General features: G+C 41.8%; 1 protein-coding gene across 6 annotated transcripts in view; it reads right to left on the bottom strand.

Moving 5' to 3' along the window:
• Positions 1-27,774, bottom strand: part of ppfia2 (PTPRF interacting protein alpha 2) — a 148,386-nt gene that overhangs the window by 22,742 nt on the left and 97,870 nt on the right. For all 6 annotated transcript variants that reach the window (XR_007815053.1, XM_018680889.2, XM_018680892.2 and 3 more), the window contains exons 3-13: positions 21,479-21,580; positions 17,860-18,024; positions 16,865-16,939; positions 10,954-11,064; positions 7,053-7,274; positions 5,328-5,474; positions 3,431-3,565; positions 2,665-2,748; positions 1,707-1,838; positions 1,526-1,588; positions 1,015-1,106 (exon numbers count right to left, since the gene is read on the bottom strand). Coding sequence is in view for 5 of the 6 variants with exons in the window: in XM_018680889.2 (XP_018536405.1) it covers positions 1,015-1,106; positions 1,526-1,588; positions 1,707-1,838; positions 2,665-2,748; positions 3,431-3,565; positions 5,328-5,474; positions 7,053-7,274; positions 10,954-11,064; positions 16,865-16,939; positions 17,860-18,024; positions 21,479-21,580 (1,328 nt within the window). In the remaining variant the exon portion in view is untranslated. The remainder of the gene's footprint in view (positions 1-1,014; positions 1,107-1,525; positions 1,589-1,706; positions 1,839-2,664; positions 2,749-3,430; positions 3,566-5,327; positions 5,475-7,052; positions 7,275-10,953; positions 11,065-16,864; positions 16,940-17,859; positions 18,025-21,478; positions 21,581-27,774) is intronic.

Here is a 27,774-nt window from a genome sequence, read left to right as displayed (position 1 = left end):
AGTGGAAGCAATATAAAACCTGTAATAAAACTTTTATTTTCTTTGCACAGGTTGCTTGTTAATTTAATGGTTAAATCGTGTATAATGTATTGCAGATTGTCCTGCTGTAGCAAATAGGTGCTGCAGGTGCTAATCAACCCAAAACAACTGACCGCTTCAAAAAACTCAAAACAGACAAACTAATGAGGCTCGTCCTTAATGTCAGTCCAAGAACACACATTTAACCGTGTTCAACCGTTAAAACTTTCTACAAGGTCTATGTCCAAATTATTTTACTGAATAGTGTATTTAACCCGAAACAACCCAGTCTAAGAGCAAAATAGGAAGAAGAATCTTTATCTATACAGGGGCGAGGATTGGAATAAAATGACAAAATTCAATCTGCCCGTTCTCTGAATCCTTTTGAAAACAACTGGAAAAAATGATGCTGATATGACTGAAACATCTTTTATAGGACTGATGTCTGAACTTGTGTAGTTGTTATCACCTTCATGCTTGGAGAACTATGATGTTTTTTTATGTGTATCAATGTGAAATGGGATATAAGTAGTAATACATGTCACTCCGTTGTCCTGCTTGCCTCCTTGCCTAGACCTCAGGACTGCGATGGAAATAAGTCACATGAATTTGTTGTGATATACTGATGAATTTGTGTTTTGTATTTTACTTTAGTGAATACAGTCATTTGATCAACTGTTCGCTAAACCCCCTCACCCCTGAACACTGATTGTCCAATCACAGTTTAGCAACCCATAACAGGCATATCAGATTTTGGACTTGAGCATGTTGAGTGGTAAATCTGCCACTGTTATCACTGTAAACTGCCACGTGAGACTGAAACGCTTTAAGCTTCTGAGGTATCAGTCAGTTCAGTGGAGATTTTTAGGGTCCAGTGGTCTAACGTCATATATGGATCCATTATAAAAATATTATTGACCTGCAAAAACCCATATACTGTAGATCAAACTCTGCTACACACACCCACACACAAACACACACACATGGCCAGCCTACCTTGACAGGGTGGGTTCTGTGAGGGAGCCTGCCCTCAATCTGAACTGGTCGAGCTCTGATCTCAGTTTGTCAATCTCCTCTGCCAGCTGAGTCTGGACAAAACAGTTTGACAACGTCATTACAGGACTGGCCTGTGATATTACCACATGCCCACAGAATGATGATCTCAGTACATCACACAGTGGTCATATTAGTACAAGTCAATACTGTGGAGTGGCACGGCTGAGCCAGTGGGCCTGATTAAATTCATATTGCTGAATATTAAGTGACAGAGTGATACTTTCTAGTGTTTTCTATGCTGCTCATGAAATTCATCTCATTATCCTCCCCCATGCGGGAAGCTTATGAATATTCAACAGCAGAGGTTTTATAAAAAATGAAACTAATGCCAACAACCAATCTCATTATTCCTCTATTATTAAGTGCTTAATTAAGGCAAACTCATGTAAAATAATGAAAAAACATTTTTTTAAAAAGAGGTAATCATCAGTTCTTAAGCTCTGCGACCTACTTTTTCTTGGATTGACTCCTCGTACTGTTTCCTGTAACCTTCAGAGTCTTGAATTAACATATTCTGAGAAACAAAAAAAAAAAAAAAAAAGAGAGAGAGAAGGTGAGAAAATCCATCCCTGGCACTTTATTTGAAGAACTGATAATGTTAGGTTTCCAACAAAACAGCAGCCACGTTTAACCTTCTCTTCTAGTGCTGCCATTCTCTCCTTCAGGTGAAGCTGGAGACGCTCGTTGGATTCTGTGAGGAGTCTGTCCACCGTGTCTGAGAGTCGCTTGTTGTGCTCCTCGTTCATCTTTTCTCTCTGTCGGGCCTGGAGGAGGAAATCACACTACTGAGGACACCAACTTCAGAATATTTGCTATAAGTCAACTAAAGACTGTTGTTCTGGCTGAATACTTTTTTAAGGGCTGGAAACACCTAAGAATTTGCCATGAATAGCAGAGGAAAGTTTGAGCAACTGAGCATAGTTTTGGGCAGTAGAAAAGCATTTTTCAGTATATCACAAATCATGTTATTTGTTATGTAAATTAACCTCAGCCAGCATGTTTCATTAGAGGTCACTAAGGTCACAGAAATTCACAAAAATTGGAAAATAATCCCCATTATAGGTAAAATATACAAAATTTGTATTACCCATAACCTAACTACAACACAAAGTGACCTATAATCTATAACAAATCATTTGAGATTCTGCTGAAATTCTAAAATATTTTTTTTTTCCCAATACAGCTTCGAAACAGAAACTCATTGCCAGTAAGAATTTCGACACATTCCCATTCCCATCCAACAATGACATAATAATGATTTTAATTGCAATATGTTTACTCCCCACAATTTGTTTTTGTATATTTACATTGCATACTGGCAAAACAGCTTTCTTTTGACAGCCATTTTCATGCTTCCATGAAGGGAAAACCATGTTTGTGAGCCCCTTCCCGAGAATACAATTACATTTTCTCTCTCAAACTGGGTATCCAGCATTTCGGGATGATACCGTAAAAGTGTGTCAAACAATGATTTGGTGAAGTTTCACCGGTGATACATCAGACAATATGCCAATATCAGTCACAGACGCCTCAAGCTGTCATGCTCATACAGGAGTGGCTGCCTGGCACGACGCCTCCACAGTGACTCACCCGCAGCAGCTCCTGGTTCTTCTCCTCCAGCTGGCATTCCAAGTGCCTCATTCGCTCCTCAATGCTCCCGTGACGCTCTTCCGCCTACAGATGGATCACAGCATAGACAGAACAAAAGAGGGCACGATGATCTGCGTGTTTGACAGGCTAAAGGGCAACAAAGAAAAGCACTGGCAACAACACAAGCCAAAGCCTCTACCCCAAACTGAAAGATGGATATCTATTGTTTTAAGCGTAATCGGAAAGAGAAAGAGAGAGAGCTGGTTGAAACAAAGAGTGACAAGAAGAAAGATGGAGAACGAGGCCACCAAAAGGACAGAATGAAAGAGGAAGAGAGCTGCTCCAGCACTGCCAAGTATGAGCTCCAGCCAGAAGTGCCATGCAGCTGTCCTATGGTGGTAGAACAGCCAGAGCAGAATCCCAGTAAACACGCTCGCCACAAAACACTAATAAGATAAATGAATGAAATCTGCTCTCTACAGGAGTTGGCAGTAGCTGTGATGCCCTGTGGGACTACCTTCCTAAGAATGGAGTTCATGTCTTGGAGTTTAGCTTCCATAACAAAGTGATAATCATCAGGGGAGGAAGAGGAGCTGGAGTCAGACTATGTGGCCGAGGAAGAGGAGAGGGACATGTTGAAACGTCACGACATGACACCATGTGCACACTTACACATAGGTATAGAAAAATCTAGAGACGAGGGCATCTGTCAGAATGTGTCAACAGTACGTGCGGTAACGAAATCAGCGCGCCTTTGTCGTCCTACCTTGGTGAGGGCTGCTATCCTCTGAGCCAGTTCGGCCTCCACCTCCGGCAGCGTCTCGGCCTTCCTCATGGTCTGCTGAAGCTTCTGCTCAGCGAGCTCTAACCTCTCCTGTAGCTGCCTGTTCTTCTCCTCCATCTGCACACACACACGTAAACAACATGAGAAGTAATCATTCATAAGATTTAGGAGAAATCACATACGGTGAATTCTCCAATAAAATTCTCAAATTCTCAACTCTGATTAAATTCGTCAGCACGTGCAAACACCAGACCATATCCCATGTAAACAGCTGACCTGAAATCTTTTGTTCAAATGAAACAATACAGTAAATTAATGATCTAATTATCTGTGTGCTAACAGAAAATTGTGTCTAATGCCAATTAAATTAAACTGCAAATTTGGAATAAAAAAGCGAATTAAATCACTGAAAGAAAAACTTTGGACTTTTGAAAACCTTTTTTTCTTATACTGGAGGTGTCTCACCACCTGCTACTGTACTGATGAAAAACATGCTATGGAAAAGTGCGTTATCTCAGAAATCAGTAAACATGGGCTTGCAATTCCAGCAACAGTAAAATCCAAGTGTAGCAGATTAGAAATCAAGGAGAAAAATACGATATAAAGTAATTCTGAAGTCAGGGAAAATTATAAATAAAGGTCTGGCTCTTATACTGGTCTGTGCATCTGGTCTAAATTAAAGAGAGTTTGTGGTACTTGTGTTTTCCCCTCCTTTGTCCTGGAATATAATATGACAAACGAACCAAAGGCCCTCTATGAATGTGAATCTCTTCCCCCTTTTCCTGCTAATGTCAGCAGAGCATCATCTCCTGGTAGAAAATAGAACCACAGATATCCGTCTTTAGTAGGAGGACTGGCTCTGGCAGTGTGCCTCGGCCCTTCTTCAAAATAGCACCATAACAGAATCAGAATAGCAGCAACTCTGCACTTGCCAAGAGTGACAGTGGCAACTTTTGCTCGGCAGATACCGGTAATTGCCCTGATTAGGCATTCAGATACGGTACTTGCCATTATAAAGACGGAAATCAAACCCAGCATTCAGTGAAACTGCCACCAAGTGACTTGTATTTCCCTGTTGCGTGTTAAGACCTCTCTCCCTGTCTCGCTCGGGGCTCTGATCAGTTTTAAGACTCTTTTTTTGGGGACGGCTTGGCAGCCTTTGCCATCAGTGGCAGATGCTCTGCACCCTAAAGCATCGGGCCTGGCAGCTCAATATACAATAATTAGACTGGAGTGGGCTAGAGCTGCGTTGTGCTGTGTTTGTCAGTGATATTTTCTGTCTTAGCCCGTATCACCATCCCATTGGTGTTTGAGATGGCACCAGAGGGTGGGGGTGGGGGGGGCATGACAGTGTGTTTTTGTTGCAATATCCTCCCTAGGTGCCCTTCCATCCATCTTGCCTTTTTTGCTCGTCATTTCGTCTCATCCCGTCATCCCTCTGTACTGATGGCCAAAGTCTAGACTCCCTGAACAACTCATTTTCAACCATCAGCAGCCAGATCCCGGGGTTCAGCTGCTGGCACAGCAGTAAACTCATTACACAGCCAGCAAGGAAGCGTGTTTGTGTGTGGTAGCAGGAGCTCAAATTTAAAGACTTTAGGTGTAATTTCCTCTGACATTATTTGACTCAATGTCAAGAGGTTTTCTCATTGCCAGACCTCTGTGGACTGTTAACTAACCGACGATCTCTATCCTACACAACCAGCTGCATGCATATCTAATTCTTCTTCTGAATTCAGTTACACTGCTGAAAAAATGTCTGGCTATTCAGCTATGAATGTCCCATTTCAGCAGCCACCTGGACCTTCAGACTCACAACCAAAGCAAAGCACAGAACTAGAATAAACACAGTTGCAAACCCTCCTCGGACTTTACAGACCTGTCTGAGGAATGCCTCCTTATTGGCCAGCTCGTTCTCCAGCTTGTCGTTGATGTCGTGCACCGAGGTGGACTCTCGCTGGGCGCTCAGGTAGCGTTTCTCCAGCGTGACGATCCGTTCCTCCATGTCCTCCTTTTGACACATGGCCTGCACGCACAAACACCCACAGTCAGAGAGCAGCACAATAAAGACCACAATGTTCTGTAGTAATTGCTCCTTCACTATTATTTTGAAGTTAACAAAAGAGGGAGGAAAAAAGTTTTGGTTGCTAAGCTTTGTCTTACATTTCAGCTGTTTTTTGGTCAGAACTCTAACTCCTTTTTGTAAGAAGTGTTTTGCAAACAAAAATTTTACAATTTAATATCTGCGAAGGCTTGATACATATCACCACATAATTTCATTATGAAATATGAATGATATAAACTGTAATTAATGCAGAAAGTTCTATTACAAGTGCACAAAGTGTTCTCATGACAGTGTTTAGTGAAGTATGAGTACATCCAATGATTATGGATGAACTCTTTCCATCACATCTAGAGGCTCTCACACAGTTACTGAACCTAGAATGTGAACACGAAGCAGAGCTGCAAGTTGACAAAATCAAACTTGTGTCATCAGATTAACTTGCATGACATGACTACAGTATGATCCACACAAGAAGCAATACAAATGCCAAATAAGACAAACAACAAAGCTTCATAAAGTACAAACACACTGTGAGCTGTGATTTTCAATCTCACGTTGCTGCCATGCCCTCTCATGGCAGCAACATTATCTCTGAAACTCTGAGGGTTCATTTCCTGTATGGAGAATTGCCCGTGCAAGCACACATGGTTTCAAAACCACACACACACACACACACACACACACACACACACACACACACACACACACAAAAACAGTAGTTACATGGAGAGAGCTGAATAAACTGCTGCTCTCAGAGGAGGCAGTGAGGGGTAATAATGTGCGGCTGGTCCTGATAAGGCCGCACTTGCTGCCCGGGCCTGCATCGTTAGCGATCAATAGCAATTTCAGCTGAGGGCTATAGGAGATCAGCTTATATTTGTATCCAGTCCACTTCACTGGCATTCAGCTCACATGGACATGTATTGAATGGGCTTATGACTGGGCCGGTTATTACGACACAAACATTCACATTTCTCCACATGAGTGGTTTTTAACTGGCTGGGTTTTGTGCTTTACATGTCGACGCTCCATCTTGAAGCAGTTTAAGGAGCAACTAGTGGCAGATGCTTGTTTTTCTTGGAGGTTTTTTAAATATTACACGATAGTGGGTGTCCTTGAGAAGTGTTTATATAGCCTACTGGGGTTTGGCTATTTGCATGTGGTAATATACAGTTTATTTATAGATTCATTTGCCTGTGTGTGATTGTTTGAACATGAGGAAGACATGTAGCTATGTTAACATAGGTTTCTTTTTTTTTCACACTTAAACAAAGCAGTATGACCTTGAATTGTGTGTGTGTGTCTGTGTGTGTCTGTGTGTGTCTGTGTGTGTGTGTGTTGGAGATACATAGTCATAAAGAGGGAGGGAGGGTGTGAGAGTGGATGCTAATAGAAGCTTTTTTTAGGCCACTGCAAGCTTTCTTTGATGTCTCTCTTGCAACTGTTGTTCCCTTGCAAATGTGTGTGCATGCTTCGCCCCGTCCCCAGTGTATGCCTATCTGTGTGCATGTGTGCGTGTGTGTGTGTGTGAGCTGTAACCTCTTTGATGTCCCTCTGGTACTTGTTGTTCATCTCCTCTGACTTGATGAGGTCCTTGCGGGCGGTCTCCAGCTCCTGCTCCACCTCGGAGACCCGGGAGGAGAGGGAGGACATGCGCTCCTTCATCTGGGCCAGCTCGTAGTTCTGCTTCTCCAGCAGGTCTTGGAGCTCCACCACCTGGCTCGCCTCGTGGGCCGACTCCAGAGAGCCATTTGACAGGCGCTGGGGGAAGAAACAGGCAAAGTGGGGGAAAAGCACCATTAGCCAACAGAACCATGTATTATATATAATTTAAACAGAAAACAAAGGTCATTGTGAGCTCAGTTAATACTCTAACCTTTCCCCACAACCTTTCCCCTGGCAATTGTGTTTTTTTCTGATCTTGTTATTGAGGATGAATTTAATTTTGTGTATAATAACCCCTTGTGCAGTTTCCCTACTTGAAAAACAGTCATAGAGTCCTGGTCTTGTGCATCTGTACATCTGAACTGCTTAAATAACAGCTTTGTTGTTGTTTATAATAAGTTTTGCATGCCCACATTAGCTTGGCAGCATGTGGTGTGGGACACTTAGAGTACAAAAACTCTAATAAAAAATCCTGTGTCTTTAAAAACATTTGGCCCTCACACCACTCTCTTTTAGAAATTGCACCTTTAAAAAGTGTTTTAACATCACTGGTTCTAAAGGTTAAAACAAATTTGTTAAAATTAAATAAGTTTGGGATTTGAAAACAGGAAAATCGAAAAAATTATGAAGATTGAAAATGAACAAAATGGAAATGATTTTCTGATTTCCTGTCATGCCCCCAGCTTCCTGCAGTGTGTACTGAAGTAGGCCTTGAGAAATCAGTCTCACTTCCACTTGAGATACCATTTCTCCTTTTGAGAGCTACACACATTAGCACTCTAATAAATTCAGGTTCAGGAGGCTCAAGGCTTTGCCCCCCCCCCCCTTGATTTTGGATGGTGACAAAGACTGAGTGAGAGAATCACTTCAGACTCCATTGGAGAAATTGCTTTGACACTCGCATTAGGAACATGATTAGGTTTTGCTGAGTTCTCACTCTGCGCAGCTCTCTGGGTCTCTGCGTGAGGTAGATTAATGAGGGGGATGCCAGAGAGATGCGACTTACACTGAGGTTTAGAACCAAGAATAACATCAGAAAACAACTTTATTACCACCACTAAATAATAGTCCCTCTAAGAGCCATGAATGTGCTTTATATTCAAATGTATTTATTTTAAAGCAGGTGTAAAGGAGGACTGAGCCGAAGTGATCTCTCCATTCTCCATCACTCTCCAATCTCTCCGCTGTATCAGGCCCAGCTGCCCGTCCTCGACCATCCATCTGTGAGGACAAACCTAATTGGGCTTCCCTGCCGACTGCTTGTGATCAATGATTCACCTGAGCAGGGAACAGGACCCTCTAAATCACACCGCTGATTTTAATACTGGCAACCAAGCACAGGGCCCGCTCTCATAAAAAGGATGGACTTTAAGGATTTAGGTTCTACTTTATTACAAAGTGTCTCAACTGTCCCACAGATGATACATTGTACAACTGCAGCTCCCATTATTGTGGCTCGTTTCACAGTCTTGTAACATTAAGACACCTGTTTTTTAGGACCAAGAAAGTTTAAATGAGCAATTTTTATTCAACCTGCAAGAGTTTAAGTTATTATGCATCTACATTACCTTTTTAAAAGAGGTCAGTTCACCCAAGTTACTTCTTACTTTTACCTACTTTAATATTGTCCAGTTTTTGAGGTATTTTGCTCTGAAAAGTCTAATACCACTCCTACATACTATAATGAGGGTGAACAAAGCTTGTTTGTGGCGCTCACAGCAGTGTGTTACATCTACAGAATTTAGCAGCAATGGATTTTTCTAATTTCAACCAAAGAAATAGTCCCTTTGTGGGTTATTCAGAGAATGGGGACATTTTTTGCTTGGTAAGAAATGTTACTTTTGACTTCTGATATAATCTATTGATGCTGTAAAGACTGAGACAAAATTCAATTAACCTTACCACTGTACTTGAGAGGATTCAAGGGTTTTATTTGTCACAGATGCAAATAAAAATGTGTAATGAAATACAATGTGGCCTCTCTTAAGACTAATGAAAAAAATTTATTAGATAACTGTATGTCACGTCACAATTTAAAGCAAACTCGACAATAACGTTTTGAATAGTGCATGCTCGAGTACAAGGAGGCAGAAATCTACCACCATTGAAGCTTGACAGTGCAGTATAGATGATTTTACATAAACATCAACTCTATGTTTTCTTCATGTAATCTTGTTGGACCAACCATTTGAATAGTTTTCTTATGTGACAAGTAGTTTTTTTAGACAATAAATACAACTGAACAAGAAGAAAGTCACTCTCATCATTCTAGTGGTTAAAAGTAGAAGAAATGGGAAATGATGATGGAATAACGCATTAATGTTCCCAAGATGTAAAAAAGGGTAAATAAAGGAAAAACCTCTGCAAAGTTTCTTGCTTTCCTGCCTAAAATTTGTATTTTTCACCATTCTATTACTCTATTATTCACAAAGATATTTGTTTTCACTGATCCAGTGCTGGATATTTACTGAGTGAAAAATTAAAATGCTAAGGCAACAAGCCTCATGTGTGGTTATCAGGCAGATCCAGGCCTGTGCTAAACGTCTGAGAGCTCCGTGGGTCAATATCCACTTCAAGAGCTGCGCTTTCCTCCCTCCTGTCTCACTCTGACTGCTTCAGCCCCGTCCACTGACCTCTTCCCACCTGTCACATTATAGACAACCGGGGGATGTGTGAAAATCAGGTGCAGAGGGTTGTGTGTTCTGCCGATCAGTGTTGTTATGCCCCTCGATGGCAGCCACTGCTATGTCTCTGTCAGCCCCTCTCACCGCAGTGACACTGAATAACTATTCCTCATCCTCTCCTCAAGGTTAATAGTTGTCAGTCTTCTTAGCGCAAGAAATATACGTTGTAGCAGTTTACACACGATTGCAATTTATTCTGCAAACATAAGCACAAATAAAACAACACACTTTTATATTCACTTCTTTTTATCTTCACAAAACAGGGCAGACGATAGCCGTCTCCTCATTAGCCCATCCCTCTGCACACACGCTCTTCATCTTTTTTACTCCTGATATCCCTCCCCCCAGGCTCCCTCTCCCAGCAGACCTGCCAAGCAATTGCATCTCCATTGATCTACCCAGGTATCCTCTGTAAGATGTAGCTGCTGCTGTCTGCATGTAAAAAAGCTTTTCCAGTGTCGGCTCTGGGCTTTGGGATTGGCTTTTTTGGGCTCTGATGCTCCCGACACGGAACAGCATCACACTCTGTTCGGTGTAATCTAGTGAAATGTGGATGCTGTTGCACCTCTGTCTTTAAATTAATAATCGGAGGGGAATTCGTATTCAGCGATGCACCTGTCCGTGTGTGCTCCTGCATAATGGGAAAAGATGAGGTCACACAGCAAGAGCTTTCACCTGACTGTGGGTCACCTTCAGAATTCCTGCAGAGCTAAATGTATGATCAGAACCTTTCAATAAGATTATTAATGCTGGGATTTTGACACTGAATAATTGAGGTTGATGTACAATGGTCCAAATCATGTGTAATGTGATAATGTGTAAATATTTGGAATATATAAAGTTTAAAAGATAACTCCAGTATTTTTGAACCTGGGGGGTATTTTCCCATGTTTTGGGGCATAAATGATCGATGGGGACAGAAATCTTTGCTGTAGTCTGAACCATACCATCATACATTTTGCAGGTTTTGAGCAGAACTAGATGCTGAGCTTGACCCCCTCTGTCACATCGAAATCTGGACACAACATCCACTTTATACCCTGGCAAGGTTTTATACCAAACTGCATGATTTTAAAATCAGCGTCGCTCACCTTACCGTGGACCTTCTGCTGAGCTTCACTACCCTCCAGAATGTCCTCACCTCCCTCTCCAGATGCCACTTTCCTCTGGATATGAGCATTTTGTTCCCGTAAGGCCACAATCTGCAGGATGGAAAAAAAGCAAAGAGATTAGAGATTAGAAGTGAAGCACACATAATGTCAGATAGGGATGCACTGATACCGATACCAGCATCGGGTATCTGTCCGATACCCTGTTCCTGTACTCGTACTTTATTCATAAAAGTGTCCTGATACCACAGCACTCGATACCACTTTACGGCAGCGTGACGTTCAGTTGGGTGGTCAGGTGCTAATTGAGAGCAAGGAGGAGCAGTGTGGATTTATTTCAAAGTGGATGATAGTGACAAAAGTAAAGCAGACTGCAAATTATGCTCTGCAGAGTTGTCAAGAAAAGAAAGCGAGTACTTTCAACACAAGCAATCTGATAAAACATCTAAAAAACCAACACGATGCCGAGTTCAAAGAGTTTGCTAATAGCAGGCTATATATAAGTGAAATATGTGGCAAGGCTGTTTGTTAAAAAAAAGATGCAGTTGAATGCTAAAATGGCAATAACAGTACTTCTATTTGAGTAAAATGTGTGGTAATGCCATATATAATGGAATGTTCAAATGTCAGTCGCAGCAATTTCTTACAGCCAGAGAATGAAACAATGTCTAATGAAAATAAAACATGTTTTCAAGTAAATGTACGAAGTATAATGGCATTAATAAGTACTCATATTGGTACTTGGTAGCGGCAAGTACTCAAATGTAAGTACTGGTACTTGTAATTGGATTGAAAAAATGTGGTATCGGTGCATCCCTAATGCCAGAATACTTCAACATGCACAGAAACTTTCAGTGTACATAATTGCAACCCTCAGTTTCCTTCTTATATAACTCTAGCAAATCCCAGTATGTCTCTCTCTGCAGGAATTTCTGGAACATTAAGTTGGAAGCATGTGAACACTGATACAATCACTGTAATTATCATGTTCTACGCACCTCGTGCCTCGTTTCTCCACCTTAAACAACTGTCCTAAAGTCATAATCCTGTCAGGGGGGTGACCGACAACAACAATAATTAGGTTCTTGCCTTGACAGACACCATGTGATTATCACTCTCCTCACGATAGGGAGGAGAAAGGCTGATAGTGTGCTTGGCTGCTACTTGTCTCTCATAAACAATCTGAAGCCCCTGAGACTCTGTGGTGCCTCGTGTACTTTTCCGAAACAAGACTTTCCAGGACCTGAAAGTTGTGGAAGTGCTGCAGTAATTTGGCAAATCAGACATTTGTTTGAGGGTGGAGTTGGGTTATCAGGGAGGGAGTGAACTCACCTGGACTGACTTCCTGACAGCTCTGCACAAGCTAATGGCAGTTCAGTCTGTGTCTTCTCTACTCTGGTTTCTTTAGCTTCTCTGGTTTGCTTCGAGCTTCGTTTGCTTTCTAGCTATGTAAAATAAACATATTTTGACTTGTGTGGTTTTGTCTGACCTTCTGCAATGATTAGACAAACTAACAACACTATGAAGTGAGGAAACCCTGTTAGAGGAAAATGTTAGTTTACTGCCAGTGTGGGCTTATTTTCGTAGCTTTGGCAACAATCCCTTTCAATTATAATGACATTGTACTCGCAAATTCTCACAAACCACTTTCCTTTGTTATCTCTTACAATAAGTTTGGATAACCTTTCAGGTTTGTTTAAATCCGATGTCACTGTCTGATGGCTTGTGTTTCATGACATGCCTGGCTTCTTTTTAACAAGGTGTTCATGTTCATTTACATTTACAGAAAGTAAGTTAACTGAACCCCGCCAGGATGTCTCCCCTGAGATACAAAAAAAAAGAAGCTAAATTGATTCCACTGTTATTCCCTGCACTACCAGAGAAGCAGCTCCGAAGAACAACAGCAATAAACGACTACAGTACATGCGGAGTGCTGTTAGCATGATGTGATTAAAGCTGCATCATGCTGGTTCTACTCTGAGTATTCAAAAGCTTTGGAAATGCTTTAATCTCTGAATCACCCAGGACTCTCATATCAGCATGATTTTTTTTTTTTTTGTAGAATTTTTTTTGTGATTTCAATGAAACTTTGCAGGCCTGGTATCTGTTATTTTCATACATCAATATACATGCTATAGTATTCATACATGCTTCAAAAGGAATTGCAATACAGCTACTGGAGGATCATATTTGTTCAGAAGGAATAATATGCCTTCGCTTGAAATCTCTCTCAACAACAGATATTTGCTGTGATTGAAACAGCGGAGAAAGCCTGAGGACAATCAATGACACAACTGTCGATAAAATAAACAAAGCTCTTGACGGACTGACACGATCTGGTTTAAATTCAAATCCTAACCTGCTCTCGATGACATCAAAGTTGATGTGAAGATTTTTTTGAAGTTGGGACAAACAAACAAACAAAAAAAAAAACACAGTTACAGATGATTATTCCTCATCCACAGTGCGCAGGTTTGCCTCGCATTAAGCTTGGACCGTAACTCTGCAGCCTGAAACTTTGCCAGCAACAGCTTGGCTTCTTCTTCACTGTTGCACACTGAATCCAGAGCGTCTCTGTTCATTATGTTTAACGAGGGCATAATTATTCCTCCGTATGTTTCTGTACCATTATTCTGAGACTGTCTGTAATTTCTCCAGCTCAGAGATCAAACACCAACAGCACCCCTGACATAAAGGCACAACAAATGATGAATGGAGCACTACAGATGCATCCCCAGCTCTGAAATCACAGAGAGGACAAGTTTGCCAGATGCAAAATGAACACGGCGCCTATTATTTCTTTTTTGATGTAGCTGATTTACCTCCCATCAAAGGCAGGGATCTGATGGAAAATAAGAGGAAGGACAAGAAGTACAAGATGGGGCACAGCATCATGATTTCCTTATCTTTCTTTAGAACTTCTGTGTCGAGAGCACTGACTCAAGTAACGCGATGAAGGAGAGATTGGACAAAAGTGACGAGGAGTGAAGGGAGGGGGTTTCTTAGAGTATAAAAGATTGATGTTGTCAAGGTGAGAGCTTGGGGGCATGCAAGTCTCTAGTGCAGTGCGCTTAAATTACAATCAATCACAGGCTTTGGAGCAAATGCATATGTGAAACACACACACACACACACACACACACACACACAGGTGAAAAGTGCATCAATGGGCATCAATTCTGTGTGTTTAAATTTGCCTTGGGATTTCTTTGGCAGAGATGTGAGACCTAGCGCACAGGATTAGAACAGGTTGAATAAAAAAGCAACATGTTTCCTCTGGCTTCAATCTCACTTAGTGTTGACTTGACTGTTCCCAAGGCAGACCTCTACAATATTAAGCTGATTTCTATTGATCTCTAAAAGATTTGTTTTCCTAAAACAATTGAAAAAAGTCTTCCAGCGAGGAGATTTTAAAGGGGCTATGTGTGAGTTTTCCCTGCTGCTGACTGTGATTTCTTGTTGGGAGCAGGTGTTGGTGATGGGCGCTTGCCAAGAGCTTCAGCCATTGTTGCATTTACAACACAAGAGGTTAGAATACGCCCTCTGAGCAGCACTACTTGTTCAGGGCAGTCTGGACTCCACAGTGCGATGGCATCAGAAAGTGACAAGACGGGCTAGGGCTAGCTGGTTAGCATGCTAACTCCAGGAGAAGAAACGAAGTGATAGAACTAAAAGCAAAACATTACTGTTGCTTTGCACTACTGGAGACAGCTCTTGATGACTGATGCTGAACTCACAACGTTTCTTCTAGAGTGGTAAATTAACAGCTGTTAATGCTAACACTGAGTTCAATTTTAGCCAAAGCTTTGTTTATTTCATCCAAAATCCCTTATAAATAAACAAATAAATAGTAAACAACAATTTACCCTCAGATAGATTCCAGCACGTTCTGTAATACAGTCTAGTCTAAATTGCAATCACCAGTGTGTGTATCAGTGTGTGGCCACTTAAACACCTGTGACTGCACGAGGTCAAAGGCTGCCAATTTCATCAGGCACGGCTGTGTTGTCTAAACCCCCCGCGGGGAAGAGGGGGCTCCTACCCGACCTCCATCCCAAATCAATTACCGGTTTTGCTGGCTCGCGGCTCCGCCCGCCTCCCTGGAGCCCCTGAAGTGTGGACATTTCTATTCGCCAAAAGCCGGTCTGACTGCCTCATCCACTGCCTTCCGCTCCAATCACTCATCTGTCCACCGTGCTGACAAGCCTAGTGTTAACCATTTACGAGGGACGGCCTTGCAGATGTACTGTATGGTCTTTCTAACCTTGGCTGTGTGATGTGAGAAAATTCTTCAAAGTGCTACATCCTCCAAGGAGACGTCTGTCAGGGATTTAACATTTCAGTTAGAAAGCAGACTTTGTCCAAAGGCCGTGAAAGAAAAATGAGAGATAGCTTTGGGATCCAGCAGTCAGCCAGATTATTTTTTAGCTGCTAACTCCATTTCTGTCAAACTCTCCCTTCCTGCCCAGATGCTCCACCTTCCAATCTTAGATTCAGACCACAAGCAGCTTGAGCATCTACTTAGCATCCAAACACATCATTACAGTTTGTCTGGTAAACCTCACTCTCTGTGCTTTTGGCTCCTTCACCCTCTTGTCTCCATACCTCATCAGATGTGCTTTGACCAACTACTCCCCTGCACGCTCATTAACACACACAACCTGCCTCTGCTTCCCACCTGCCATCTCTATTTCTGTCTTCTGCCTCTCTTTGCTCTCTCTGCCTTTCCCCCTCTCTCCTCACACAGATCTCACTGTTTGTTTGTCCGGCCGTCCACCCACTCAACACACCTCCCAACCTCCCACCCCCCTCTGTTTTTAACTCCCTCCCTCCCTCCTCCCCCTTCTTCTTCTCCTCTCCTTACTGACTTTTATTCTAGGCCTGAGTGTCAGACTGGCATGTCTGACAGGCTGTGAAGTGCCAGCCTGAGGGTATTTCTCAGCTGGAACAAGACCATCTGCAGTGCGATAGCTGCTCTGGCACTGCTGCTGGCCCGAGCCACGAGGTTGAGAACGAGTTAGGCCACCGTAGGAGGAACGAGTGACCACTCTGCTGTCAGCCCTGTGCTTCAGCCACTCATGTGCACACTGTTGTTGTGTCGTGCTCTTCCCCGTAAAGATGAGGGCGAGTAATGTCACGCAGAGGTGCTGTGGTTGCTTCTGGGTGTTTGAGTTGATACATAATTCAGGATACATTTCAAGACACATGACAGTATATATTAGATTTATATCCACATACACAAGCTGGACATATTCCTGTATATTTGTTCTGTGAGCTGGACCATGTTTCTCTGCAGCTACAGTAAGTACTACACTGCCTCTTAACGTTGTTGTTTTTTTATATTTTTAAACTCATATGTTCTGATACCTCTTTTTATATATTTCTTAATTTCTTTGATGTGAATCACTTTAAAAACAGAAATTGTCTCTAATTATTTTTACATCATTTTCTATTCTCCTCTCCTGTATCTGTTAATCTGGATGGCAAGCTGATGCACACAATTGTTCTTACAGACATAAATGCATTTGAATTGAATGGAAATAAATGAGAGCAAGTGGATGTTTTGCGTAACATAAATGATTTTCTATCAGTGGACTACAATCTGCACATTTGTAGATCATTACCTGATTCTGACAATAAAACAACCAACGATGAATATTTTATACATTGCATTTCCATTCATAAAACATCTTTACATTATTTGGTGTAACTGTCATAATCAAAATTCCTCACTAGAATTTAATGAATAAAATTAAAATTCTATATTTATTATTATTATTTATTCTATAAACAAACTGAGAGCAGTATTATCCATCCATCCATCTATACATACAAGATTCAAATATACAGTATTATAAAGGTGATAATCATGACCCCCTGTGGCACCTCTTACCTCCTGATTGGCTGCTGTGAGCTCCTCCTCCAAGGCGGACACCCTCTCAAGCGACACCCGTAGTCTCTCTCTTACCTGAAAACCACAACAACCAAACACATATCATGACCAAGTTGACCGTTTTCTAAACATACAGTAACAAAAAAAACAACAACAACAACAAAAAAATACTACTACTACTACTAAATTCCAGTCAGTCAAGGGTTAATGCAGCAGGAAAAAAGCTCCTCTGCTGCAACAGAAAGAGTTGTCCTCTTTTTTCCCTCAGCCACACAATAATACTCTGCAGTGGCTTCAAAGCAGCGTTATGAGGCTTTTATTGCTTTTAAAGCACCAGTTGCTGGGAGGAGATTCCCCTCCTACGCTCCCCTCTTCGTCTGTGAACTCAGAAAAACTCGGTGCATACTTGTCCTCTGCCAGGTTTGTCGTGGCTGTGATGGAGCAATTACTTGCGCTGCATGGTGAGCCATCCACGACGGCTGCTGTGGCCCAACAGGACGCCAGATCTCAAGAGGAGGCTGATCCTGGATTAGAAGTTAGCCAGGGTCTGAGGAGGGACGGCCCCCCTCCAGCTGCCCATGACAGCTTTTATTCCCCTGCCATTGGACATGCTTTATAAATGATGGATTTTAGAGGAGAGGCTGAATGGATTATAGGGGCGGTGGTGATATCACACAAGGGGCTAAGGTCATAAATTAGCAGGGTGTGAGGAGGCAGGAGAAACGCTGGTTGGGACATGTGGACATGAACACCTACAAATGATACTAAGAAAACACAGATGTGACATACAGGGAAATCTGTGCTGTTTAAGAGACACAAAAATCTAATTTCGGGGTTTATATATGAGACTAGATCTATAGCTATAATGTTGCGAATGTACAGTAAAGCACCTGAGACCAAGCTAAAGCTAATCACACATCCTTAGAACTATCTGTACACGTTGCTTCGACAGACACTTTGACAATAAAATGATGTGCTACTGGAGGGAGACTTACCTTCTCGTCTAGGGCTTTATGGTGTTCAAACAAGGATTTGAGTGCTTTGAGGACTTCAACTTCACTAGACACTCCTGAGGGAGACTGAGCCTGCCGCTTCACCACCGTCATACGAAGTGACCGCTCGTGTCTGGACACCAGGCACTCCAGATGTTCCAGCAGCAGCTGAGGATACACATGGGAGAAATCACACTGTCATCATATGCTAGACAAACACAGGGTTTTAGTTAACAGGAATTCAGTTTCAGGTGCACCTACATTTTTATTCATTTATTTAAACAGTCATTTTTGTACAGTACAGTACAATAGGACTGAAAATGCATTATTTGCACTAACAGTACTAAAAATGCAGAAATAAATGCAAAAATAAATAACTAAATAAATAAACAAATAACGTGTTAGAGGGTCTATAGCTGGGTTTTGGTGTTTGGTCATCCCTTGCATTTACAATATATATGATCACAATTTGTGTAAAGGTATGAACAAAGTAAAAAAATAAATAAAAATCACATTCAAATCTACAATATGTACTTAGTGTGCAAAACAGATTCAGCTAATCCAGGCTGCTCGCTAGTCAGGTCAACAGGGAGCTTCACAAGGACAGAGAAGAGGTGCAGAGAAAATAAGGTAACAACACAGCAACTGGGAATAAACCACCAGGATGTGACTGGAAGAGAGAATAACCAGTTCAGCTGTGGTTTCTTGCACAGGTTCCACTGTGAGCTAAGTGTATAGCATCATCTGCCTACAATATATGTTACTTCTTGGTGCTGGATCAGAGACGCACTGTTGCATTTTGTGGTGAAACAGATCAACACTTCAGTCGTTCTGGGAAAGCTGTCCAAGGACATAATATCATAACCTCAGGATAATGATCCTGTTAGAGCGTAAAGTTCCAGCTCAAAATGATCTCCCCATTCTTTCCAAGGAAAACCTCACTGGCTTCATCCCTGACATACCTTCGCCTCACTAGTCTAAACATCTTCCACTGAGGTTGCCCAACAAGCTGCAGCTCGATTAAATGTATTCTGTGGTTAACCCCTGGTTGGGAAATCAAGTTACCACTGCTATCTCTGGTGAACTGTGAGGGGGGCTGCATTTTTTAAACAAAGCTCTGCAGAGATTTTCTTTCTTTATTCAAAAGAACTGGGAACAATTTCATGGAACAAAATAGTACATACAGAGACAAAGATGACCATGAGAGTAACAGGCAGCAAGAAAACATTATAAAACCTGTTTATCCAGTATGTTTCCACATATTCATCTCAAGAGTCCAAGGATGAGTTCTAGCATGTATCAAACTGAAGACAAGCACTGTGTCATACAAACAAAGACTCTGAGGTCTGAAAAGGAAGCTAAATAGTCTTAACCGCATTGTTTGGGATCTTCCATCTGTTCATTTTCCTCTGCTTACTCAGGTTAGGTCAAGGTGGAAGCAGGTGAAGCGAAACAGCACAGATATCCCTCTCACCGGAAACGTTTTCCAGCTCCTCCTGGGGGATCCTGGGGCATTCCCAGGCCAGATGAGACACATTATCTCTCCGGCGTGTTCTGGGTCTGCCTTGAGGTCTCCTACCAGCCCAGGAGAGATCCCAATCAGATGCCCCTCTCTTTAGAAGTGAAGGAGCAGTGGCCCTACGGGAGCTCTGAATGTCTGAGCTCCTCACCCCATGTTTAAAGCTGAGCTCAGCCACCCTGAGGAGGAACCTCAGTTCAGCCACTTGGATCCATGATCTCATTCTTTCAGTCACTACCCAAAGCTCATTACCATAGGTGAGGGTTGTAACGTAGACCGAAAGCTTTGCCTTCGGGTTCAGCTTCCTCGTCACAACAATAGTCCAGTACAATGCAGGTTTAATGCAGGTTGTAGCAGCATCATCATCTCAGGCTAAAATTTCATATCTGAAAATATGAGCAGCTGCTTAACTGCACACATTCTGTAGATGCATCCAGTAAACCACACTCCTCATTACACAATCTCACAAAAAAGTAAAGTAAAATTGCTATCCATAATGCACATCAGATCAATAGTCTGAAGACTGAGCATGTGGTTTTTATCTGTTGCTATGGGAAACAGACTTTAAGAGACATAGGGATCCAATCCATAATATTCGTACCCTCTTTTTGCTCTCATTGCAAAAGCACAACTTGTGCGTCTACTTTTCCCCGCAGGATGTGGCAGACAAATTTTTGACAAAACATTTTAGCAGACGCAAGTGATCAAAATCTCTGCGGGGGGGTGGGGTGGGGGCAATGGTTGGAAATCCCACAGGAACTTGTGGATGCAGACCGCTACTAGAGCCGAGAGGAGACAGAATGTCATCTCTTCTCTTGTCTGCCTGATACGGCTGTCTCTGGGAGCCTCATCAGCAGCCATCATGTCCACATACATACTCCTGCACGCTAAACAAAATGCCCACAGCTGAATCAATCAGAAAACAAATGTTTACTCTGAGTTTCTGCCTTCAGAATAAGAAGTGACAACAGCCAGAGTCTAATCATATTCAGCAAATATTTCCATCTTTTATCTGTTGCTTTGCTTTCTCTGTCTCTGCACAACTTGAGTCTATGAATTAACATGCATGTCATTTGGTTGCGATGCGTATCCCAAACAACGTGTCCTTCCACAGTCATCACATCTGCTATTAGCTCCTCAGTCCACTGGCTGCCTACACATGTCTTGTAAGATTTAATTATGAACTGTTAAAAACCTACCAACGACAAAACCAAGCTTAATTAAAGTTTGCTTGGTAATTGCCCATCGGAGGATTTGAGGCGATAATAAAGTGAGAGAGTGAAAATGACTTTTGTCTGTCCCCGTTTTTTTGCACCTCACCTCCCTCTATTCCTTCTTTTCAAGTCACTGTTGTGCTAAAAAAAATCTTCAGCCTCCACCCTGAGAAAGATAGTGCAAGACTGAAAATCCACACTTAATCAGCACTGGGATGGAAAACAGAGTCTTATCTGTCAACAGCAGAGTGTGCTTACTGCTTTAAAAAAAAGGAAATATTTTTCATTGAAGATACAGGACCAAAATTGAGCTGATCCGCTAATGTCTTCAGTTGTTTTATTTTTATTTATTTCTTTTTTTCCCCCAAAATGCTTTGAACTGGACACTGCAGGGCATCAGTGCCATTTGGACTTAGTTTTACTGTTGAGCAGCCATCCATGTGTAGTAAGTGGAAAAATGTTCAGGCAGAATGTGGGGAGCTAATGAGGTATGTCTGGGCATTGGAAACAGACAGTGTGCATGGTCGCTTCAGTGCTTCTGCAGCCTTAAAACCGTACCCACCAGATAGCTTAAGCTTCAGGATGCTGTCTATCGCAGTGTGCAGCAGGCCTTCGTTTTTGGGGTTTTTTTTGGCAGTCAACATGAAAATTTGGGGCAAGTTGTGAAATTTTTTGAAATGTAAATTCTGGGGGTTGGATATGGTGGAAACAAGTGTCATCATAAGCTTCATTTCTGGATAAAAATGACAGTTGTGACTGGCTTTCTTTCTCTAGGAACTTCTGAATTCCTCAAAGAATTGCCATGCTCACTCAACAGGCAAGATCCATTTTTTGGCAACATAAACAGTTCAGTAAACATTTTAGGATGCGTGTGGAAGCTGCTCCTCACCCTGGTGTTGTTCCTCTCAGCTTTGAGCTCGGAGATCTCCTCCTCCTTCTCCAGCAGCTGCTCCCTGCAGGCGTTCAGCTCCTTGGTCAGCGCAGCAAACTCCTGAACAACAACAACAATAAATAAAGGGAGGAGAGGGGTCAGCATCACACAACACTCTGCTGCAATAACCCTCTGTTATGTAAGTACAGTGATGCAAGGCAGCATAAAGCATTGCACTGCAATGAAAATATAACAATGAATAAGATAAAGGAAAGAACTTCTTGCACCAGTCATTGATGTTACCGGTGACATACAGGGGCAGTTTGAAAGACTCATATAATAACGTTAAGCAGTTTTTAAAGCACTAGAACTAGACTGATACTGGACTTTTGAGGATGACACCATCACATCTGAACTATACATCAGCTGATATCCACTGATCTCTTGAGTCTGGTAGACTCAGAGAAGACATGTACTGAACAGAACATTTTGTAATTTACTTTAACCATATCTTTGGCATTTCTGTACTAAAATATCTTGCCAAGCCAAGCAAAGTCTGCCAGTTATGCCAGTGCATGCAGACAAAGTGTATGTGCAGAATTAATTTGAAAGAAATTCAACTTCTGAATCAATACTTCAATAAGACATAAATTATCCTCCTATATCCATATATACAGTATATATAAATACCAAGGCATCAAACTACCACAGAAGTACTTCAATAAAGTAAAACAATGATTTTAAATTGGTATCAAAATATATTTTTTCTAAACCAGTATATCCACATTCTTCTATCACATTCTACAATCTGTCAAACTGACATGCAGAGAAAACAACTCGGGTATTCCTTTATATACACATTGAAGCAAAATCTTTTTATATTGAATTGCCATGAAAAAGAAAAACAAGGTTACAACCAGCAGCATTTCAAAGAAAGGAGGTGGTTTCCCTTCTGGCGAACACTAGAACTAAATTTGCATACAAAGCATATTAAAAGGCTTCTCATAAAATTCTTATTATTTTTATGAGTTAAGATACTGATGCTGTTATTGACTTCATTTATCTAATAAAGGTGTTATATTAAGAACAGGGCAGCCATGCCATTACATCTGTGGGAACAAAGATTCAATCCATGGCACAGTGAGGGGTAAGGATTGAATGGTCTCATGGTAATCTGTAGCTGAAAAGAGGATTGGCTCTATACAGCGGTGCAGGCACAGTGCCAGGTGTAGTGGATTTATACCTACAGTACAAGGGAGGACTGAGTGGACTGTGGTTTATATTGGCTGTGTAGTAATACTACAAACTGAGCACAGCACTCTGAATGACAGCTGAGAGACAGACTGTGAGGCTGCTGTGTGTGATGGAGCAGCAGGTGTCGAGGCTGCTTCAGGTTTTTGTCGTACAAATATTTTCCAGAGACAGGAATAATCTCACAACTTGAGTTAAACTGCAGTTTGCAGATTAGATGGAGCTCATTGAGAAGGAGAAAAGACTACATGTGACAAGGTAACAGGTCATTTATGTTACTGCTGCTACTGTGCAGAAAAGAAGAGAAAGAAGGGAAGAATGAGAATAAGAAGGAGAGGAAACTGGATGAGAAGGGGAAAAGAAAGAATGAGGAGAAGCAGATGAAGAAGGAGAAGGAAGGAAAAAGAGGGAGAAGGAAAGGTGGAGTAGAAGATAAGAGGAAAGAGAAAAAAATGACATTTAATTCAACCTAATATATTGTATAGCCTGTCAATCAGGAAGACTTCAAACCTTTGTCCCTGTCATCCCCGGTCTGAATTACACAGTCAAAACAGACACATCTTTGGAGCAGGTCACATCAGGCAGGTACAAAGGACTCAAACAGAGACACAACTGTGACCGCTGAGTGATGGGAGGAGTTGTGTTTTATTTTAATTTACAACTGGCTGATGTGCGGCAATAACAAAAATGCCCAGTGTTTGATTTGAAAAAAGGGAAAACTTTTTTAATGAAAAATGAATAAATAATCACTAGTTGCATCCATATTATGTTTACAGTTTACATAGCCCTACAACAAAATTACAACGTGCTTAAGATCAAATAAAGAACAATAATAAATCAATTCTCTCAAGCTGTCAGATAAATATAACAGGTGATCTGTCTGAGCACGCATTGTGATTCAGAATCTGTACACCATCTGTCCTCCAGGAGACAAGGACAATAACTCAGGGTTACAGACAAACTCCAGGGAGCGTGGCAATATTGTGTCTCATAGCTACAGTAGCGCAACAAATCCTTATAGACCTTATAGAGTGACTAATCCTCGGCACAAAGACGCCATACACCGGGAAAATCCCCACTTCACTACTGTCTGTCACTCTGTGTTGTGAGCCTTTGAAAAAGTCAAGTGGATTTACTTCTGTGATCAAAGACTTGATTTCAGGTCTATGGTCACAACATGCAGCACACACGTGGGGGTGGGGGGTGGTAGTGGTCTTGAACTGTGATGAGTAATAGTATTGCAGCCAAATCAATCTGCAGTGTTCAGGATCAGAGCCTTTGGGATGTTGCTGCATCTTTAAAATCTAATTAATTTCCAAGTGGGTTGCTGCAGGCTGTTGTTGAAGCTTTCCTCTTGGAGCAGCAGGAAGGTGCGAATGCAGTTAAAAAATAAAAAATAAAAAAATACAGTACGAAAGCCCAGACAAAGTGGGTCTTGATGTTTCTGGCCCGTTCCTTCGAGATCATAATTAAATCATCACATCTGTGTTCTAATGACTGTCATGACTTAATTATCTCATAATGAATTAATATTTTGTGGTTCTCATCCTTTATTAGATCCACATGTGCAATCTGATTCAATCAAATACAACACCCATGCAATAAAAGTCACCTTTCTGAAAGCTGATAAAACCAGATTACAGACAGATGCTGGTTAACCTCTACTGTAATTTTTAGGCCGCTGTGTTGGACTGTGTTGCACTGAAATGTGTTTCTAATGTTTTGTGCACCCTGATTCAAAGACACGGCGAGTACAGAATATCAAACACAGCTTTAATCACATTATCCTGAGACAATTTAAGCACATTCTTTTTATTTCTATCAATTCTCTTGCTGAGCGGACAAAGTCCTTTGAATGTCGTATCTATTAGAAAGGAGTCAGTTCTGAAAGACAACTGCAGCAACATCAGTGTTATAATCAGGTTGGAGTAGGGGCAAAATTTGTTTGACAATTTGACTCAGCTGAAAATGATTCCACTGATTTCTCATGAGAGCACAACTTTCATGATGATTATCATCAGAAAACACCAGGGTGGGAGGTGGGAAATTACTAATTAAACTTAAACCTGCCATTATACTGCCAATATCCACTCTAGGTGAAGCAGCCGAATTGTTACATGCTTAAAACCAGGCCAGCTTCTAGCTTCTCTTACACCAATAAAACTGGAACTGGTCTGCATCTGTCAAAAAGCCAAAGGTTAAACTGTCAGGACAAATGTGTCTATTATATGTTAAGGGTCTGTGGAGGTAACAACTAGATTATCTATAGAGGAAGATCAGGTCAACCGTCAGGGGCCAAGTTGTTGCCATAGCAACAGAAGACAAGGGGAAAACGGTAAGCTCTTCTACCATTAGGACACAGTACTTCTTTGCCTCGCAGCATTTTCCAAACTTGGGAGTGTGTGCAGTGGGTCAAAAAAAGAAGGTTGGAGCTCATAAATCTCCCTCCCAGAGGAATGTAGCTAATCACAGTCACCTCCTCTTAAGAAAAAAAAAAAAAGCCCTTCTGCAAATTGCACCATTTGCTTTAATGCTTGTGAGACCCAACAATCCCCAGCCTGTGCCCCAACAGCGCTGGTGAGCTTAAACTTTCTCAGCAACAGTCTACAGTACACTCTCTCTCTGGAGCTGTTCTTTAAACCAGACGTCTCAGGGCAATTGTTTCTCATAGAGCTGAGTTAAAGAAAAGGCTACGACCCCAGGGGCGAGGAAACGTTTTTAAGTCTGCCTCTTCCTAAAGGCCACACTGTCAGGACCTTGAAAGATTATGGGGCTCCACTGAAACAACATTTCACTTACTCTGGTGGCTTCCTGAACATCTACTATATTTCTGCTCTGCAGTAGCAGAATTATTAGACTTCTGCTGCAACATGATTTACAAAGAAAGTGGGTGTTGGTATTTGTTGAACTCAGAGTGTTAGCTCATTTTATATCCATGGTCCTCACACTAAACTTAGCATCCTGACACCCATTTTAATTAACTTTTCCATGTTTCTGTCAGCTAGTCTGAGCCAAATGGGATACACACAAGCATACACACACACACAGGCTGGCAGAACAAGGAGTGTAATAATTTTAACATAATCAAGGGGCATGTTCAGACAGGAACCAAACAAGACAAGATAAATCTTCAAGAAGTAAATAGCTAATGAGTTCTAACAACATTTTGCTAGTAAATAATCACAAAAATGGCAATAGCTGGGTTTCTAACTGAGCATTTCTACAGTAAACAACTAATTTGACAATCTGGGGAAATATTCTTACTGTCTTATTCACTTTCTTTCCAAGAGTTAGATGAGAAAATCAAGCTCAATGAGATGATTAGCTTAGCTTTGCCTGAAAGCAGGGGAAATGGCTAGTCTGCCTCCCTTCAAAAGTACTGAAAACATCTGTAAACTACATATGAACATCACTATCGGTGATGTTCGTATGTACAAAACATAAACAAAACAAAAACCACATTAAGTCTGACATATGCCTAACCAGAGGTTGCTCATAATATATCCTAGCCATGCTGAATAATGCACGCCAATGAAAATGCAGCAAAATGTATGTTTGTTTCCATTCAGTGATATCTATTTTATTCTTCTATCTCCCAAGGAAAACACAACCTGATGAATTTTTATTCCCAGGAAACTCTGGTCTTATAAATAACCTAAAAATGGCCGAGTGCACTGCAGTGGAAACAGAGAGAGAGACGGCGAGAGAAGTCGAGTCCTAGCATATAAATAAAAGGTGAAGTAGCACAGACCAGGGCCTTGCGTGACGGAACATCTTTAACGCATCAGTTAAGTGGACTTTCACCTCTGCTGTGGTTTTACAAGTCAGATGCACAGAGGGGTGGTGTACATTCTACACACACACACACACACACACACACACACACACACACACAAACACACACACACACACACACACACACAGTGGTCTGTTGAGGCCCTGGGGACATCAGAGAACTCCCTTGGGGGAAGTGACGAGAGTAATGCTGACATTCCTCGATGTTGCCAACTGCTGCCCAGCTGTGAGCAGCGCTGGAGTTTCCTAACAAAAGCAGAGCTGCAGTTTATGATAATTAGGAGGTTGTGATTGCTGAGTCGACTGTTAAATGAGAAAAATAAGCATCTAGACAGTGTAAGCTACAGTGCGCTGGGCTGAATAATGCGTGCAAAGCTTTTTAATGGTTTGTCTGCGCTTTCGTTCAAAATGTTATCCAAGGTAGTTTCATCGGTGGCCAGTTTTGACGAAGTGTTACTGCTTTATTTTATAGTCCATTCAAACAGCTCGGAGGTATAAAATTCCACTTGGATGAGCCGAGGTTTTGCTCCGAGCTTCTCCTTAGCACTATTTTACCCATGACCTGCTGGACCACTACACCCCCCACCCTGCCCCAACCCCACCCCTTTTCCCAACTTCTCATTACCTGGGCAAACTGCCTAGTGCTGCAATATGTCAGGCTGTGTGCATGTGTATGTGTGTGTGTGTGTGTGTGTGTGAGTGTGAGTATGGAGTCCACCCAGAAGGTTAACTCTAAATGAAATGGTGGACAAGGCTTCCTCCCTGAGTGGGCCGACTGTCGGCCAAAATTACAGCAGCAGCTCGATTTTTTTTCAGCTTTTTTTTTTTTTCTTAAATGGAGGTGTGCGTCTGCAGGAGAGTCATGCTTCCAGGCTAAAAACAAACCCTGGCAATTGTGCATCACTCTCAGGAGAGAAGTGGTGGTGTGATTGGCAGCATGCTGACTCACCAAGTGAAACCCAGAGAGCAGCTTGACAAAAAAAAAAAAAAAAAAAAAGTGCCATCCATGTGGTGATGCTACCTCCATCTCCTGCAGCCCAGCCCCAGGAATCTTTGAGTGGGACAGGATGATGAGAAATGCTATCTGAAACCAGCAGCAAGTTCTCAAACAGCCTAAAATTAGGCAAATGAGACTGAAAACGAGTCAGCTGGAGTTTAGAGTGCAACCTCTAGACTCAGTTCCAAAGAATAAATTAGACAAATTCTCAAGCTTTTTAAACTGGAAAGGAGCTCTTTGTGAATGCATCGTGACTCTAATTTGATGTACC

Source organism: Lates calcarifer, linkage group LG18 (assembly GCF_001640805.2).
Source record: "Lates calcarifer isolate ASB-BC8 linkage group LG18, TLL_Latcal_v3, whole genome shotgun sequence".
In the NCBI taxonomy this organism is placed as follows: Eukaryota; Metazoa; Chordata; class Actinopteri; family Centropomidae; genus Lates; species Lates calcarifer.
Note: the sequence above shows the minus strand (reverse complement) of the source record. Positions and strands in the feature narration are given on the sequence as shown.